Here is a 19,476-nt window from a genome sequence, read left to right as displayed (position 1 = left end):
CTACCTAAAACAACTAGTGAGAGAAAATACACAACTATTCATACAAAAATATCAGGAGTAGGAGATTCATGCATGCATCAAATCCACTGCCAAGGGCACAGAAAAAATGGTGGGATCATTCTACCGTTCCAGTACATTTCTCACTGCCGATGCATAAGAACCAAGTACATCCTAAGATGGAGTACTGTTGCCACATCTGGCGAGGAGCTGCTCAAAATCACCCTATCCTGCCTTGCTAGAGTTCAAAATAAACTTCATAGCCTAGTAAAGGATGTCCTTTTCTCTTCCCTGCAACCTCTTTCCCACAGAAGAGACGTTGAGAGTCTGCCCCTGCTCTATCATTATTTTCGATGTCAAGTGCTTGTCTGAGCTCTAATCTATGGTCTCCCCCCCCATTACTAAACACTCACAAAAAACACTCGTCTAGCTGAAACCACTATAAATAATTTTCCCCACTCTTTATCTGTGCCAAGACTTAAACGTAGATTCCATGAACAAAGCTTCTTTCTTAGAACTGCACGCCTGTGGAACTCTCTTCCGTTTCCCTGCTTTCCAGCTGACTACAATATGATTGTCTTCAAGTCCAACATAAACAAGTTCTTGATAAGCCATTTCCTTAAGCAATCAAATTTAACAAATTTTCACTACTAACGATTACTACAATATTGTCCCACTGACTACCATACACTCATTAACCCTTATCCTCGAAGGGCTTCTGGGCCTTGATAAGGTGTGATGACTCCTTTGTAAAAAAAAAAAAAAAAAAAATACAATTAATTGAAATCTACGATGATTGCTAGAAAAGCGGGAAACTTGAAGTAGTAAATTTTATTGTAACTGGATTATTTACACATTGGCAGAAATTGCCAAAAAACTTTTAGACTTTTAAAGAAAGCTGACTATTCTTTTCAAAAGTGAAAATCCTACTTTGGAACTCACAAAACGTCAAGCTGTGTTATCAATTTTTTTTTTTTTTTTCACTGATTACAAGACATCAGTTTAATAATGCTGTTACAAATTTGAAAAGAGAATGTATTGGAGGCAATGCTATTCACCAAAAAGGAACGACCCCCTGCCCCCCTTAGAATTTTTTGTTTTTGTTGCATCCCTCTGCCTGTTCTACAAGTATTTTAATGGTGAATGCTCTAATGAACTACAAGCACTTGTGCCCCCATGACGTGAACACCCTCGACAGACCCGACAGGCTACAAAATCCCACCCCACACTGTAGAGATCCCTAGATGTAAAAGATCTTTCTACTCCAGTAGTTTCTTCCCCAGAACTGCTAGACTTTGGAATTCCATTCTAGGTCCCTGCTTCCCCAACTGTACTGACGTGCAGAAATTCAAGTGCAACGTGAACAGACATCTTGCTGCCCAAATCCCTACATAGTGCCCCAGTAATTGTTGCCCCTGATAGTAGCCCCCTACACCAAAGTGGCAATGTGCCTTGTTTGGGGTGAAAATGTAATATAAAAAAAAAAATTTTTTTTTAAATAAAAAAAATCTAAAATTTGCCACCCTGTATTTCTGGACTCACTTTATCATCGACAAACTTTTAAATCTCTTAATACGTAAATCCATTTCGGTAAATAAAACCTACGTAATTTTATTGTAAGACTTTGTTGACTTATTTCATTTGCGTTAATTCCTCTACACTTTTAAACAAATTTAAAAGGTGAAGCAAAGATAAGTAGGTCCAGCAGACGAGCCTCGTTCTGACATTCGGAAAATTTAGGTTAACAACCAGTGAAGCTACCGAAAAGTAACCCTTTCGAATGAAGATGGATATAAACAATATTTTTTAAATTAATTTTTTAATTTTACTTAAAAACAAAATATAAACATATATAAACAAAATATTTTAGAAAATAATTTATGAATTTTAAATGATTATTGAAAAATATTGCAAAGTGTTTACATAGCTGGTTCTTTGAGATAATAGGGGCGCCTGAAACCTCCCTTCCAAAACGAAAAAAGCTTTAGTGTTTTTTACTCATTTTAAAGTGCTTTTTTTTTTCTAAAGTTTGAAACACAAGTAGTGGCTAGTTAACTTAGAACAACAAGTGCGCATGGCGGAAATTATTCAGGGTTTAAACGTATTGTAATGCTTTTATGGTGATCGAAAAACATTTTTTAGTCGCCATATTACTTCCTATTTACTTGCCTCCCCACGAGGGAAGAGTTAGACACAAGGTCGGTTTTTAATGTAGAGAAGCATTTATTACTAAAAAACGAAATGGTGAAATATAAAGCAAAGCTAAAAGTAGTTTTTTTTTTTTTAAATTTCAAAGAAATTTCGAACATTTATTATTATAAACATAACAAACAAACGAGTGCAAATAAAAAAAAAAAAAATAATTGCAACCAAAGGTAAGATAAGTCAACGTAAAAAGGAAAACAGATTTTTTTAAACAGCAAAGTTCAAATGTTTGTTTGCATAAAGCAGTCCAACGAATTTTTTTTTAAAGAAATATTTTTGTAAATAAAACAATTCGGAAACGTTAATTTACTTTCTTTATCCATCATTCAAAGGTTCATTAATGGTAGAAGCACTGGTGTCACATTTCATGTGACCTAACTGTTCAGATTTTTCAGAACGACGCTTGTCTGCTGGACCTACTTACCTTTCCTTCACACAAATTTAGTACATGCTATTTGGAATATTCAGTTCACTATTCTCATCTTAATTGTTACTTTTACAATGTTTCAGCCAATGTAACCTCCAAAGTTGTTCAAGAACATCATTTTTGAACTTGAGAATATTGTTGAACTCAAAAACTTATACAAATTTTTTAACTTTGTTTAATCGCTGGGGCACATTGTTCTCATTGTTATTTATAAATAATTGACCGAGACATTGTCATGAAAATATAGCAAGATTAAATAATGCTTATTTAAATATAAATAAAAGTATACCTTGCTGTATGTATTAATGAGCTTATCAATCTCGGTAAATCCATTAGTTCTTAATAGTATTACCCTGAAACAATTATGTATGATACTAAAATGTGATTTACTTCAACAGTTTTTTCATGGTATCATCAATTATTTGGAGGCACTTCAAATGATTGGTAATATTGTGGAACTAAAAGAGGGGTTTCTCCAGAAACTGTGGCTTTCTTGTAGGTAAATGTTACTTTTAGCTGTAACACAACGCTGCCCATTCTAGTTTGCGATTTTAGGAGTTTTCGAGGTCGCTGAAAACGAGTCTGGCATTTAAACCCATCACAAATTTATCGTTCTGTAGTTTTTAAGGTCTGATTTTAGGGAATATTTTCTTACGGAGAGAGAAAACTGCCATGTCGTCAATATCTTCCCCACCAGCACTGCATGAGCACATGAATAAAAAAATTAAAAAAAAAAAAAAAACTGTAAAGATGCAGTATCTTTCTACTCCTACCCCCGAAAAAAACCTGGGGGATCACTTTTCTATATTAATATAATGAAATATGAGCACCCACTTTTTGGCCACTCCTCCCTCTCCTGTTGGGGGGGGGGGTCAACGTAAAATGGTTAATTGTGGCCTGGTAAGTCAACACAAAACCTACCTTAAAATCTTGTTTTACAGGGGTTTTCAGGTGTGCTGAAAATGAATATTACATTTAAATTTTCTGTAAATAAGTACTTTCCCAGATATTAAGCAATGTAATCATTTATGTTATAAGTAGTGGCCATTGTTGCATGAGGATTTTTGAGGGCAGAAAAGTACTGCACCTTTACTATTATTTGTTAATTTTTGTGTAATTATTGTTGAAATATGTATCCACGTGCAATTGTTTTTTTGTTTTTTTTTTCATGTTCATGCACTCACATGGTGGTGGTGGTGGTGGTGGTAGGGGAGATATTGATGGCATGCATCTAAAAGAAATGCTCAGCTGAGCTAGCCCCGTACTTTCCAAACTCTACAATAAATGCCTCGTTGTTTAATCTTGCTTCCTTAATACCTGGAAGATGGCCTCTGTGGTACCAGTGTACAATAATTCTGGCAAAAGGACCGACCCTCTCAATTATCATCTCTGAACGCATATACCATGCACTGGATAAGGTGGGTGAAGCCAGGGCTGTAGCCCTTGATATATCCAAGGCCTTTGAGAAAATCTGGCATGAAGAGCTGTTAATGAAAATCAAATCATACGGTATAACTAGAAGAATACTAAACATAATTAGATCCTTCTTAGACAATAGGGCCATCCAGGTTGTCATCGATGGACGTTCATCTAAGCAGCATAACATTAATGCAAGAGTGCCTCAGGGGTCGATCATTAGATCACTATTATTCCTGATATTCATCAATGACCTCCCTGATAATACTGAGTCTGAGATGGGTATATTTGCTGATGATACAATGCTCTATAACATGCATGAAGGAAGAACGGATGTACATAAATCCAAGACAATGGCTGAATCATTAGAAAATGACATCTAGACTGTAGTGGAATGGGGACATAAATGGAAGATAACATTTAATGCTAGTAACACTAAGTTAACAATTACAAGAAATCTCTCCAATCACCGATATGCATGACAAATAACTCCCTACCTGAGAATTCATCCTTCAAACTCCTCGGCTTAACATTCACAGGTAATATGAACTGGAATATATACATTGAAGACATTGTGAAAGTTGCTGCAAGGAAGGTGGGTTCCTTCTATCGTGCTAGAAAACTGCTCACACCTGAGAGTATCTTGTACCTTCACAAGGCCACCATTCGCCCATGCATGGAGCATTCTTGCCACATCTAGGCTCGTGTATCCACCACTAGTTTCTCCCTCTTGGATAGGGGCAGGAAAAAGGTCTCCAATCTAATAGGTCCCACTTTGTCTAGCCACAATGTTGTCCCATTGCAGCAATGTTGTCCCATTGCAGCAATGTTGTCCCATCGCCGCAATGTTGCACTCCTGTGTTTTACAAGTATTTTAGTGGAATGTGCTCTGATGAACTCATTGCACTTGTACTCCCTCGACGTACATATCCCTGAGAAATCCGCTCAGCAACAAAATCACACCCCTTCACTGTTGCGGTCCCTAAATGTCAAAGTTTTCTACTCTATTAGCTTCTTTCCTAGAACGGATAGATTTTGGAATTCTCTTTCTGCTACCTACTTCCCAAACTGTACTGATATGCAGAATTTCAAATCCAACGTAAATTAACATCTTAATCTTTCTTAGGCATGGTCCCACTTAGTAGCTCCTTACGTCCAAGTGGCAACATGCCTTGTTTGGAGTGAAGGTGAGTATTTAAAAAAAATGGGGGTGGGGGGTAGTTTTCCCTCTCCGTTTTTGGTGGGGGGGGGCGCATGCGCAACGCAACACCTACAAAATGACAGTTATCCGTAAGGAAATATTCCCTAGAAACATCTTAAAAACAACAGAACGCTAAATTTGCGACGGGTTTAAATGCAAGATTTGTTCTCAGTAGCGTCGAAAATCACAGACTAGAATGGTCGGCATTGTGTTACAGTTAAAAGTAACATTTACCCTTGTAATTTTATTTTTAAGAAGATTGAAACTTAAGAATGTTAGAATATGTTAATTAAATTACAAACTTCGATATAGCGCCCACCCCACCATATCACTCATAAATAAATAAATAAACGTGTATGGTTAAGTTATCTCCCTTTGCATTTACCTCCATTATATTCGTTGAGTTACCTCCCTTACATTTCCATACATTTAAGCAGAAGAGATTTATACTTAACTAGCGAGGGGTACCCGGCGTTGCCCGGGTGTTTTTCGGGGTATGTGAAAAAACCCCGAAGCGTTGACGACGCGCAGTTGGAAAATAGTAAAGTGTTTTAAAAAACAGGTGCGCGTTTTTGATTGACGTGACGGCGATAGGTATTCAGCAGTTATTTTGTGCGGGACAGTTTTGAATAAATGTTTTTAAAAAGCTGCTCCCTGTTTATTAGGAGGAGCGAAATGAAAGCTACAGTCTGATATGACGAAGTCGACATTGACCAAACTGGCTCTGGGCCTGTGATTAGAGTCGAGGTTCGCTTTTTTTATACCGAAAACCGAATGTAACGCGTGCCGATGCAGGAACTGTGGAATAATTTAGGTTTGAAAGTCAATAAAATTAAATAGAGAGGCGAGCTCCGTGGATAATTCGTAGATATTACAATTTATAGATGATATAAAAAGTTGTGAAGCGAGCAAGCGCTTGTTTAAAAGAAGCCTTTCGTGGACATCGAGGAAAAGCGAATATACATACATACATACATTTTCGCTTTTATATTTATAAATTGAAATATTTAGCTAACATACGAGAAATGTGTTAAAGGCATTAACTCGTGCATCATAAATCTTTTAAAATAAGAATACGTACTGTGTATATCTTTGCACATTGCTGAAATGAAATCAAATCTTTGTTTCTATTGATTTCAGTAAAGTAATTGATATTGTACAAGAAAATCAATAAATTGCTATTTTAGTTGCATTAATTATTTTAGACGTAAACCAGGCTTTAACATTGCTCCCAAACAACTTATTGGTATTATTGTAGATTAGCACTTTCAACTAAATCACCTTTTGTCACGCTTAAAAAAAAAAAAAAAATCCCATAAATTGAAGTTAGAGTCACAGGGTTGTAAAAATACTAGGTACGGGCAATAATAGCAGAAAAAAATAGGGGCATATAGTTTTGAAGCCGATTTATCATAATTTGTTTTTAGGTTTCTGACTACTTTTTGATTATATTTAAAGTTAATTTCTAAAATGAAAAACATTTGCATCAATGAAAAAAAAAAAAGTTATAATGAAAAATGTTTTCACGGCGACATTTGGAAGCTGAAAAATTCAGCAATATTTTGAAGTGTGGGTCTATTTTAAAGATAATTAATAAAGTCCTAAGATATTGAATTAAATTAAAAAAAAAAAAAAAAACACCTTATTTGTGTAAAAAAATAGCTTAATTAGCCTCCAAAAGCGAGAGACTCTAGCTTAACTTAATCAAAAATAAACGGAAGTCGTCTAAGTGTGGATTCTATAGAAGCCCAAAATGTCAAAGTCAAAAGGCTGTTTGAAAATGCCGTCAGGTAGTTAGAGTGGAGTAGGGAGTGCTGGCTTTCTTTTTTTTTTTTTTGTTTATTCCTCAGTCGTGCATCCGTACATTCCTATCGAACATTTGTATAATTTTTACCATATTTTAATTTAATTGTTTTTCTGTGTTTCTGTTTTTAAATAAAATCTTCTTTTTTTTTTTTTTTCAAGATTACATAAAAATTGTTACACCGAAGTAGAAATATTTTTGCAATTATAATTTTTTTGTGTGAAAATATTAAATAAACAATGCTTACTTCAATAATATCAGTAGTTTCAGAAATTAATTTTTCTTCAAGTTATATCGGATACGTTAATACAGACTTTAGGAGCTTTTATTGTCACAGTTTACGATGCTAAAATACATTCATGTTTTTTTTTTGTTTTTTTACTACTTAAAACCGTAACTTTATAATACGAGGGGTGTGCAATAAGTAATGTCCCTGACCCACTTCCCATAGCAGTAGAGCAACGAAACTTGGCACAGTTATTAGTCTTTCTCTACATAGGAACCACCCAGACTTATGCATTTCTCCCATCGTTTGATGCAGCTCTGGAGACCGTTTTTGTAGAATACCCCAGGTTGGTCCCCCAACCACGACATGACTTCAGAAATCAAGGCTGCATCATCTGGGAAACGCTTTCCTTTCAAAAACAACTTCATGGCTGGGAAGAGGTGAAAGTCAGAGGGTGCAAGGCCAGGAGAATGGGGAAGATGGGGGAGGATTTCATAACCACACGCCCGTGCTTCTGATCTGGCGACATGCGAGTTGTGGACCGGAGCATTGTCCTGCAGGAGTGTACCTTAGCTAATCTTGCCCCGCCTCTTGATTTTGATAGCTTCCCTTAATTTCCTCAAAAGTGAAACATAATAGGCTCCTGTAATTGTAGTACCCTTTGCCAGGAAATCTGTCATCACTACTCCGTCCTGGTCCCAGAAGACTGTGAGCATGACCTTGCCAGCAGAGGGTTGCACCCTTGCCTTCTTTGGAGGTGGTGAGTCCAAGTGCTTCACTGCTCCGTACTCGCTTCTCGAATGGTGTGAGCAACCTGGGAATCCATCTGGCAGACACCTTATGCATATGCAAATGGCCATGAATGATAGTTTCCACAGATCCTGTACTAATCTTGACATCTTGGGCTATTTGGCGAATAGTAATGTGCCGATCTTCCAAAATGGCAGCCTCAACTTGACAGACAGATGCCTCATCAATGGCAGAAGGGGGGGCGACCAGGTCTGGGAGCTGTTTCCACAGACTTCCGGCCATGTTTAAATTCACGATGCCAGCATTTTGTGGTTTCAATCATAGGATGGCAGCAGTCTGTGGTTTCAATCATATGATGGGGCATTATCACCATAAGTTTCTTTCATTTCATCAAAAGTCTCCTGTGGTGTGCATCCTTTCAAATACAAAAATCGGATCACTGCTCGACATTCAACAGGCTCCAATTCACACCTAACTCAGTTCAAACACCTGTAAAACAGAAACCACAATTAGTTCAGAGCTGTAATTTGCCACATAACCCATAGAGATTTCAGCTAGATCAGACAACTGGAAGTGGGTCAGGGCATTACTTATTGCACGCCCCTCATAAAGGTGTTTTTGTTTAAACAAAATACATTTCCACTAAGATTAAAACAAAAATAAGGATTCATTATATTCCGTGATCAATATTTGATAAATACTGAAAATTTCATTAAAATTGGTTACTTTCCTGATTTTTGGTGAATTTTTAAGTAAAGGGAGGGGTCAAAATGTTTATACATTTTGAGCATCAGCTATTGATTTTGCATGTACCCAAAAACTACATATATTCGCCTAAAAAGAGTATCCCCCACCCACCTGTAATTTTTTTTGTCTGCAAAACTTTTCAGGATAGTCACATATAATCAGCTAAAAAAAAATAGAATTTCTGTACTTTTTGGGGAGAAGGGGAGCAACAGAGAGTGTTAATCTACAATAATACTAACATTTTTTTTTCTTTACTAAAACAGTTTAAGTAAAAAATAACATGAAAATCATCTTTTATAGCCTTATCATACAAGTGAAACACCAAAATGAAATACGGAAAAAATATAGTCGCCATCTTTGCAAGCAAGTTTGCAAACAGAAAGAGGCTAAGGAAGAGCAATAACTCAAGTTATCCCTGTATTTTAACTAGAAAATTATGAACTTGGCTTATCATTCTTCCAGGGTCTGTACCAAACATAACAGGCAAATATTGACAGTGATCAAATGTTATGGGTGAAAAATAAAATTGACAGTCTATCAAACTTCTGTAGATGTTTATAAAGATGGCGACTATATTTTCCAAACCATCCTAATTTCCATTCTGTGGTTTCAATCTTTTAAGACTTAAAATTTGCTAAGAATTTTAGGTCCAGAACTGACATGATATCTTATACTTAATACTTAGAATAATCACGTTGGCATGCTGGTTCTCATTAGATCACTGAAGTTAAGCAAGGTTGGGCCTGGCCAGTGCCAGATGAGTAACCATTTGGGAATGATAGGTGCTGTACTCAGTCACAGTTACTCCTGATTTCATAGGCTGGTATTCTACTTCTAGCTGAATAAAAATTATCACAGGAATTATTGAGGAAACTTAAGTATCTATTAATGCCAAATTAACATGCATGAACAGTAAACAGTTAGAGAGTATTCAATGACAGGAAGTCAGAATATTGCATTTAAACTGAGGTTGATCTCTTTTTCTAAATTCCATAAACAGGGCTCAATATGTTATCCACAGACAGATTGTTTCACTATATCATAAGAGAATGTAAGGGTGATTGCCTCTAAATGTCTCTAGTTACTAAATACTAGAAGGCCGAAATATGCTCTTGACTGTGTAGCAACACATTACTGCTTATGTAAAAACAAATTAAAAGTGTGTGTGTGTATGTATGTATGTATATATATATATATATATATATATATATATATATATATATAATATAAAGGTGTGTGTGTGTGTGTGTGTGTGTGTGTCTGGTCACGAATAGGCTCCTATATGGTTGACTATTTTAAAAAACTGATTACATACAATTATAGAAGATGTATCGAGACACAGGAATGGGTATGTTTGATCTGGCAGAACGGTGGTTCATTAAAATTGTGGGGTCTGCATTCACGCCTGGTCCATAAAGTATGGAAATAAAAAAATTTTAAATTAAAAAAACGTTTACAAGGGTTTTTGATATAGATATACATAAGAATATTGTGATAAGTATGTTTTAACTTCAATAGGAATGGTATAATAAAATTGTGGGGTCTGCGTTTGTGCCTGGCCTCCATAGAATGGAAATAGGCACAAACTTTAATAAAGACTTTTCATATCTATCTGCGTAAGTATACTTTGATAATTATGTTTCAGGTTGAAGATATATGTTATAATAAAAGTATGGGGTGTTCGTTCGCACCTGACCTCCATAGAATGGAAATATGTCACAAAGTTTAACAAGGTTTTTTAATATAGATCCACAGAATATTGTGATAAGTGTTTCAGTGTGAACAGGTATGGTATAATAAATTATGGAGTTTCTCTATTTTATTTTTACTTTCATCATATTTTGCTTTGGTTTTGATACCCCCAAATTCAACCCAAATTCGAAGCTATCTCTTTACAACCCTTCCTTTTCATAACCTATCATACTTTCATAAATCAGAGTCCATTTTCTGTTGGCTGTTTTTGAACCCAGTCAACGATGGGTACTTTTGCTAGTATATATATATATATATATATATATATATATATATATATTAGTTATTTCTTCTGATGAGATCAACTGCAAACATGATAAACACCATTTCCAAATAGTTATGTTTGCATTTTTATCGTTTTTCTTTTACTAAAATTGTCAGAATATTTAGTTGAAACATGTTTATTTTAAAGGACAACTATTTATATAAATTTAATTTGTAACTTTTAAATTCATAAATTTAGTTTCAGGATGTCTTGGTAGTAAAAAAAAAAAAAATGATTCAACATAGTCATAGAAAAAAAAAAAAAAAACTCTTACAATATTTTTCAAATAACAATTTATTTTTCAAATTTTCATTTATTTACTTCTTATAGTCATTGAATTGTTTTTATAGCACACGAAGATGATATAAAGCTCAGACCACAATCAAAAAATGAAGGATTTTATGAAACAATTATAAAAACAAAAAAAAAACGGTATCAATTTTAATTTTGAATAAAATAACAATAAAAAATAATTATTGCCATTATAATGATAATTATGATGGGGGAAGATGACAATGATATACGATAACTTCTCAACTTTTGTACAAGGCAAATAATAACAAAATTATTTTGTAGGCAGAATTATCAACCTGACACCTATATATATATATTTTTTTTTAATCACTTTTTATCAGTCTTTGGTCACTATTCATCAACATAAGATAAATCAACGCACTCACAACCTGAAAACAATTGAGAAAGAATACAAGAACAGGAAGTGACATCATAGTATGTGGTCGTCTGCCATCAATGGTCAGTGATGCTTCCATGCAGTTCATCAACAACTTTCTAAAAAAAAAAAAAATAAAGCATAAAGATATGCATCAATTTTTGTAATAGAACTTCCATCAATGTGTTTTTACATTATATTCTAGTTTCTGTCTGTCCATTGCTATCACATAACACATCACTCAATAAGTCTTGAGCCTGGCATACAGATTATGCTACTATTAAAATATCCATATTTTTTTTAATAAAGTACTAACCTTCAAATGGCATTTGTCAAAATATGTTATAATTGACAAATTCTTTTTTTATTCTTGCATACAGTTGCAATTCGTTTTTCTATCAACATTTGATAGACTGTCAATTTTATTTTTCACCCATAACATTTGATCACTGTCAATATTTACCTGTTATGTTTGATACAGTCAATTTTTAATTTGCTGTCAATATTTTTATTTTGTCATAATATGTGATCCTCCCAATTTTTTATTTTTCAGTCATAACATTTGATCAATGTGAACGTTAGCCTGTCATAATATTTAATACACTGTCAATTCTTGATTTCCTGTCAATATTTGCTTTTTATCATATTGTCTGGTCCTCTCGAATTTGTTTCAAAATACCATTTTTTACACTATCAACCTTTTTTTTTTTTCATTCATAGCACTAAGTTACTGTCAATGTTTGTTTGTCATAATGTGTTATATACTGTCAATGTTTGTTTGTCATAATGTGTTATATACTGTTAATTTCTTTTTCAGTCATAGCATGTGGTATATAATTAATTCTCCATCGTCATGACATATTAGCTGTCATTTTTTTGTCACAATGAAAGGTTTTCAATCAATCTGTTCTCATATGGTACAATAATTTCACCTCAAATTCCCTATAATAAAAATGTCTTGTCAATTATTCTTGATAGTAGATGACTTCATGTCAACTTTTCATATCATATAGTCAATTTTAATGATCGTTTGCCATTGATGATATATTGACAGTAGACGTTACATAATAACAGAAAGCTTAGTGATAGACCATATATGAAAAATTGAGGGTTGACTAGCCACTACAATAAATTGATCTCTTGTCAATTTTTACTAATAATGTTCACCGTCAATTTTTTTGCAAAGACAAGAGAATTAGATTAGCAAGCAATAATGAGCTGTAACTCTACCCCTAAAGCCAAAGCCTTCCTCATTTTGGAGAGGCAGTGAAAAGATCGATGCCATTTGAAGTACAGTTCAACACTAAGCCAACTGCAGTGAAGAGGTTTGGCGCCAAGTGGTATTAGGGCCGCCTTATGGCTAACAGGACTCTGGTGTAAATTCAGAAGTAAGCATCAGGATCAGTCATCCTCTCATCTCTTGCATGTTACAAATAAAAATGCACCAGGCACAGAACCGCAGACGAAAATGACAATGTTGCTTCAATATTGCTTCTAAACCATTCTTTTGTGTGGTCTCGACCAAACTCTCCACAGCTTTATATCCAACTTCTAAGCCTTGCTGTTCTCAATGTCAGGGGTAAAATCCTGCAATACAGCAGGTACAAAACCAATCAAGAGGACTTAATGCAGAATAGACAATTCTGAGGCATGATCTTTATGAGCTCTATGCAGAATTTGAATTAGCTTAAGAAAAAAAGCCCCAACTTCTTTTGTTAGATAATAAAACAAACAACAATCAGTTTGTTTCTGAATTTTTTAGATGAGGATTTGATGATTCATATTATTTGGATTAATTGAACTACTGTTCTTATTCCAAGTTTGACAGAATGATTCTGAGTTCGATAAGATACACCTGAAGGTCAGATGTTACACTGACTGAAACATGAAAATAACACTCAAGATAAACACAGTAGTCTGAAGAATCCATATAATTTGAACAGTCAGTTTGGTTATTTTTTTAATTTGCAAGGTCAATATTTTTTGTTTTTTTTATTTTGTTTTCACTGTAGGTAAATCACCAAACATATCGACGAATAACCACACACTACAACAGCACAACACATGATCTACAAACATTTTTTGTTTTGCTTTCATTTTTCAGTATAAAGGATGATTTCACATTTCCCAAAATTCAAGGCAATTCTATTTCTACTTTTGTTATGGTAGAAAAAAAAGACAAAAAAAAAAAAAAGGAAAAAACAAACATTCTTATTCCAGGATCAAAGTTTGTTTTTATGTAGGATTTTATTTACTTTTATTCTTTTTTTTTTTTTTTCATTTTTTTTTTTTTCATATTTTTTTCGAACACTTTATAAAATCCTAGTTAAAAATACTAAATAACAATTTGCCTAATAAAAAAAAAAACAGTTATAAGAGTTTATCATACGTTAACAACTTGCATAGAACTGCAAGACAATCTATCATTGCTAAACAGTAGATTCATTATGATATATATGTATGGCGGTTACTGTCGCTGTAAAGAAATAAAGGAATGCAATATAATATATATATATATATATACACATTTTTTTTGTGGTACATGTTATTATGGTTATATATAGACCATATTTATTTTTAAAGCATGCTGAATTAGAAAAATAAAAAAAATTGAAAAAATTAGCTAACCGATTTTGAACTGCACTCAACAGATTTAGATCTTTTGGGCAAGGTTCGAACTGGTTATCTAACCCTTTCAGTCTTTTTATTTTTCTAATTTATCATGTTTCAAAATAAATATGATCTTTATATATATATATATATATATATATATATATATATATATGATAATTGCAGCATCGTTACAGATGATTGCCATCTCAAGTTTCAAGTTCTGCACACACACACACACACACATATATATGAACAGTACAAAGTAAAACACACAAAGTGTTATAACGACCAAAATTTTTGTATTTTATCATCAAGAAAACCCAAAACTCCGCTACCCTCACTCTCCAGGTTTATTATCTGTGTTCCCTTTGACAAGAGGTTCGATGCTTTCTGGCTGTCTTAAATCTCCAGTAATCACTATTGTGGGGATTGACTGTGTCCGTTTATCACTGTTTATGGTTTTCACCAATGGTTTCTTACTATGTCTTCTTAGGGTGCCCACCTTTCTTTTTTCTACCACTTGCTTCTTTCAACATGCCTGCACCAGCAAAGATGGTTTATCCTTCTTAAGGACATCAAGTTTTGGGATGGCCAATTTCACAGGTAGAGTATCTGATCTAATGATCTGGATCTGCTGTGGCTGTACATTGCACCGTTTCCTGCTTCCCTGACTGTATTAACATGCAGAAATTTTTAAAAATGTAACGTGAACATCTCGCAGATCAACACCCTATATAGTGTCCTTGTAGACAAGGTCAGTAATAGTAGACCCCTTAAGTTAAATGGCAATATACTTCGTTTGGGATGGATAAGAATTTAAAAAAAAAAAAAAAAAAAAAAAAAAAAACATATCCTCAAGTAGCATTTGGCCTTGACAGGTGATGATTGATAAGTGTAACAAAAATTATTTTTTGCTTTGAATTAAAATAAGCTTTCATAGTTAAATTCTAGATTTGAAATGAGTTTTTTAAGTTTACTTTCTCAATTGCAAGAAATTGGATTAATTGTGTTTTTGCATTCAAACTCTATATGCACGTATAATTTAAAACTATATATACACATACATACACACACGGGGGTGTAAAAAAACGTGCTGAAAGAAACCTGTTTTATGATGATTGCAACTTTTCCAAGGATCTAACACATTTTCTCAATTCTTAAAGCAAAGAATAAACATGATGATGATGACTCATGACAGTCGAAAGCTTACATAAACAAAAAAATATCTCAACATTTTGCAATTCAGATGTTATTTCTTATCAAGAATTGATAAATTTGGTTAAATTCTAGGAAAACGTTGATAAAAATACACTCAATAATTGTGTATTTCTTTTGAGAATATGTATTTAAATGAATATTATATATCTATATACAATACATGTTTAAATGAATATTATATATCTATATACAATACATGTTTAAATGAATATTATATATCTATATACAATACATGTTTAAATGAATATTATATATCTATATACAATACATGTTTAAATGAATATTATATATCTATATACAATACATGTTTAAATGAATATTATATATCTATATATATACATACACATGGTATAATCATGTTGACACACTGGTTCCTGTTAGATCACCCAAGTTAAGCAATGTTGAGCCTAGTTAGTAGTAAAATGGGTAATTATTTGGGAATCCCAGGTGTTGTACATGCTCTCCACTTATCTCGGCATTGTTTCCAGTCAGTCTCTGGCCTCTCCTTGCCGCTGGACCCAAGCAGTGCCAATTCAGGAGAGGTGTGGTTGGCGATTGTGCAACCCTTGCTTCACAATTACATATACAGCTAGCCTAACTCCTGAGACTAAACAGAAGCCAAAATTCATTCTTCATCACTAGATTTAAAATACGAGTTTATCATTCGTGAAGAGGAGTAATGCAGGAATTTCTGATTGGTTAAACTTGCCCCTACCTTTTGAAATACATGGCATAAGCAAATTTAAAGTTGATTTTCATAACAGATGCACTGCCAAAATTAGTTCAGAAATATAAGGTTGGAATTCCTGTAAAATTGGTACCATATTTCACAGACCATGAGATGCAATCTAGTTTCAAGTAGCATCTTTTTCTAAGAAGAAAATAAGGAGTATCTTCTGGTGAAACACACACACACACACATATATATATATATATATATATATATATATATATCTTGAGTGAATATAAAAATATAAACGTTTTTAATTATATATTCCACATAAAATAGTTACAATTCTAACAAATAAGCTCAATGATTATCACCGTCAGAGCAGAAATATACTGTAAATTTTCATTTCAGTTATCAGTAAAAAGTCAATTTTTTTATATTCATCTACTTGTTTACAAATTTTTATAGTTAACTGGAAAAAGTGAATATAAAAATTTGCCTAGACAAAAAAAAGAAGAAATAAATAAATAGATGCTATATATTGCATTTCTCTATATCTTTAACCTAGTTCCCTTCTCTTCTGATGAGAAGCATTAGGCTTTGAAATGCCTAGGTATAAAGAGCATCTATAACCCTTCTTCCCACTGATGTTTTTTTTCTTATTGAACTGACAAATTCATATATACATATATTTATTTATTTGTCAGAAATTATTTCTATATTCATGCTCCCCCCCTCCATATGTTGTATTGCTTATATCTTGACAAGTCCCTATATAAAGAATTCATCCATATTCTTTAATCACGTTTGATATATATATATATATATATATATATATATATATATATATATATATATATAGTCTAAAGAAGCTTTGAATAAAAAATGCAAAAATAAAAATAAAGAATGCAGTTTAAATTCCCGGAAGGAAAAAAAAAAAATTAACTTTAACTATCGCAGACTTAGCACCTAGATAATCCGACTTCTAAAAAGTTTATAATGACAAAAGAGAATTCATTTATATAAGGATATATATATATATATATATATATATATATATATATATATATATATATATTCATAAAACTATATTAACAATGTATAAAATGTATTTATAATTACATATAATAAATTTATATTAAAAAAAAAAAAATGTATATATGTAAAAATATTTTTAACCTTTATATACCTAACTTTAAATAAGAATGTAAATATACTAAATACTAATCATAGTGGGGGTGATAAGTAGTTAAATGGATTAATCCTAATTTTATAAATACAAGACTGATAAATTAAAAAATGCATCCATTTTAAATGTGGAAATTGATGAATCGCACAGGTAAGAAATTCATTTTTATAGTATGAAAAGGTTAGTAATTGCAATTAAGAATAGGAAATTGGATCAAATGTGTGTAACATGTCTTCTTCCTAAGATTAAGGGTGGTGGTGTTTGATCAACACTGCTGGGGAGCCATGATGTAATATACTGTTTTGTTTTTAAATCCCCGAAACAGTGTTTCATGGTAAACAACTGATGATCCCTTGAAAAATAAATTATTGGTATTATAGTAAATTCGAGAGCGAGTTGATGCAGTGCTTGCAGGTGATTAAATGACTTACTGACTAGATGGTTTTCTAACGAATGATAAAAAATATTTTTTTTGTATAGTTTTAAAGGTTAAAAACTTCAAAGACTATATATATATATATATATATATATATATATAAATTAATAAGCAAATATTACATAGTTACTACACTAAATTGGTCACACAGGCAATTGGTCAGTAATAACCAAAAGTCTTTGTCAGACGAACCAGACACTTTCAGTGGTACATGGATTTTATTATGTCACCTGACGAAGACTTTTGGTTATTACCGACCACCCGTCTGAAACATTAGCATGTTCAGTGTAGCGACTATGTAATATTTGTCTATATAAATGAATATTATGTCTTGCTCTTTTTTATCGAGCACTCTTAATAACTTCGTTTTAATTCACAAGTTTTCCCTCTCGAATACCATTAACTCGGTATATACAAGACAAATTCAAATCAAAAACATATCAGCAGATTAATATTTTCTTTCTTTAATAAGAGAAACTTTATCAAAGTGAATAGAGATGGTATCGTTGGTACCTTTTGTACAAGAGATGAATATAAGGAGGAGAAGGAGGAGGGAAGGTACCAAACATATCATCTGTATTCAATTTTTTATATTTATTATATATCTACATCTATATATATGACTACTTCATTTAATCACAGAAATTAATATGCGAAGATATAATTGTATGCATAAATTTTCAATATTTACTTCAACAGTGGTCAACACATAGGTAGAGCTAGGTAGTAAGTTATGAAATATATATATGGCAATTAAGCCACACAGAATATGTGTAGCTTAATTGCCATATATATATATATATATATATATATATATATATATATATATATGAGAAAGAGAGTGTGTGCGCGTGTGTGTGTTTGTTTGTTTTTAAGTCTTTTTTTATCTACACATCTTCCCAAACAGGTTTTATATTAATATTTAAATCTATCTCTACAACAAACCAATTCCGAAGGTGGGTGGGGTAATCATTATGAATTGGACAACCTACTCCTCCTCCTTCTTCTTCTTCTTCTTCTTCCCACCCCGGCTTTCATGTAGGTATAACATACACCAAAGAAATTAAAATTTTAAAGACAAAATAAAAATACTGATGAAGAAAACTCTTGCTACATACACAGGCTAACATATACAATTTGAAACCATCCCTCATCATCAATGGGAGATGAAAGAAAAACACATGAACACACCTATTTGGATGAGAAAAAATTGTGGCGATTTTCTATCAATCAAACAGTTGTTTTGTATTGTTCCATTTTTTTTTTTTTTTTTTTTTTTTTTTTAGGGGAGAAAGGAAAGTTGAAAGTTGTTCTGTTTTTTACTGGGTTTGTTTCCATTCATTTTAAATCAGTGAAACATGTTATTATTGATTCCCTTTTTCAAATATTTTCACGTTTATCTTTGTATACCAATTTTAAGTCACTGTCCACTGTCAAATCAAACCTTGCCACCAAAATCCAAGGAGCTTTTTACAAATGCATTGTTTTTTGGTTAGTAAAACAAAGAAATTACAGATACACAACACACGCATATACACACACGTATATGAAATATATAATAAATGAACCTAAATAAAATATTATCTCCAATAAACCAAACCTATCAAGATAATAAAAGCTCTAGCCGGTTAAGAGGAGCAATTCATTAGTTAAATTAAAAAGATGAATAAAAGTTACATAGAACTTTGGTGGTCGCTAAAAAAAGCGGGAAATTTGAAGGTTAGCTTAGATCATGAATAAAATTCGTGATTGCTATTTTTTAATCGGTTCTTTTATTGTCGAGCTTGGATTTCTAGGTTAAGACGCTGCAGTGAAGTGCACGGGCAACATTTTGAGTATCTATGAGTATAATATAACATTTGTCTTTGAAAAACTTTGTAAAACATTATT

At 32.7% G+C, this 19,476-nt stretch overlaps 1 protein-coding gene across 23 annotated transcripts in view; it reads right to left on the bottom strand.

The window, feature by feature from the left end:
- Positions 1 to 19,476, bottom strand: part of LOC145298823 (uncharacterized) — a 433,166-nt gene that overhangs the window by 11,109 nt on the left and 402,581 nt on the right. For 3 of the 23 annotated variants that reach the window (XM_080144352.1, XM_080144359.1, XM_080144358.1), the window contains one exon: positions 11,067 to 11,579. The exons of 19 other annotated variants lie outside the window; for them this stretch is intronic. In XM_080144352.1, the coding sequence (XP_080000478.1) occupies positions 11,538 to 11,579 (42 nt within the window). In that variant the 3' untranslated portion in view covers positions 11,067 to 11,537. Of the gene's footprint in view, positions 1 to 11,066; positions 11,580 to 19,476 lie in introns of those variants that run through there. One more of the 23 variants, XM_080144366.1, reaches the window with a different exon arrangement.

This window comes from Euprymna scolopes, chromosome 2, assembly GCF_053919585.1.
Source record: "Euprymna scolopes isolate OS-2025 chromosome 2, ASM5391958v1, whole genome shotgun sequence".
NCBI lineage: Eukaryota > Metazoa > Mollusca > Cephalopoda > Sepiida > Sepiolidae > Euprymna > Euprymna scolopes.
The sequence above is the reverse complement of the archived record's forward strand: the minus strand, read 5'-3'. Positions and strand labels throughout refer to the sequence as shown.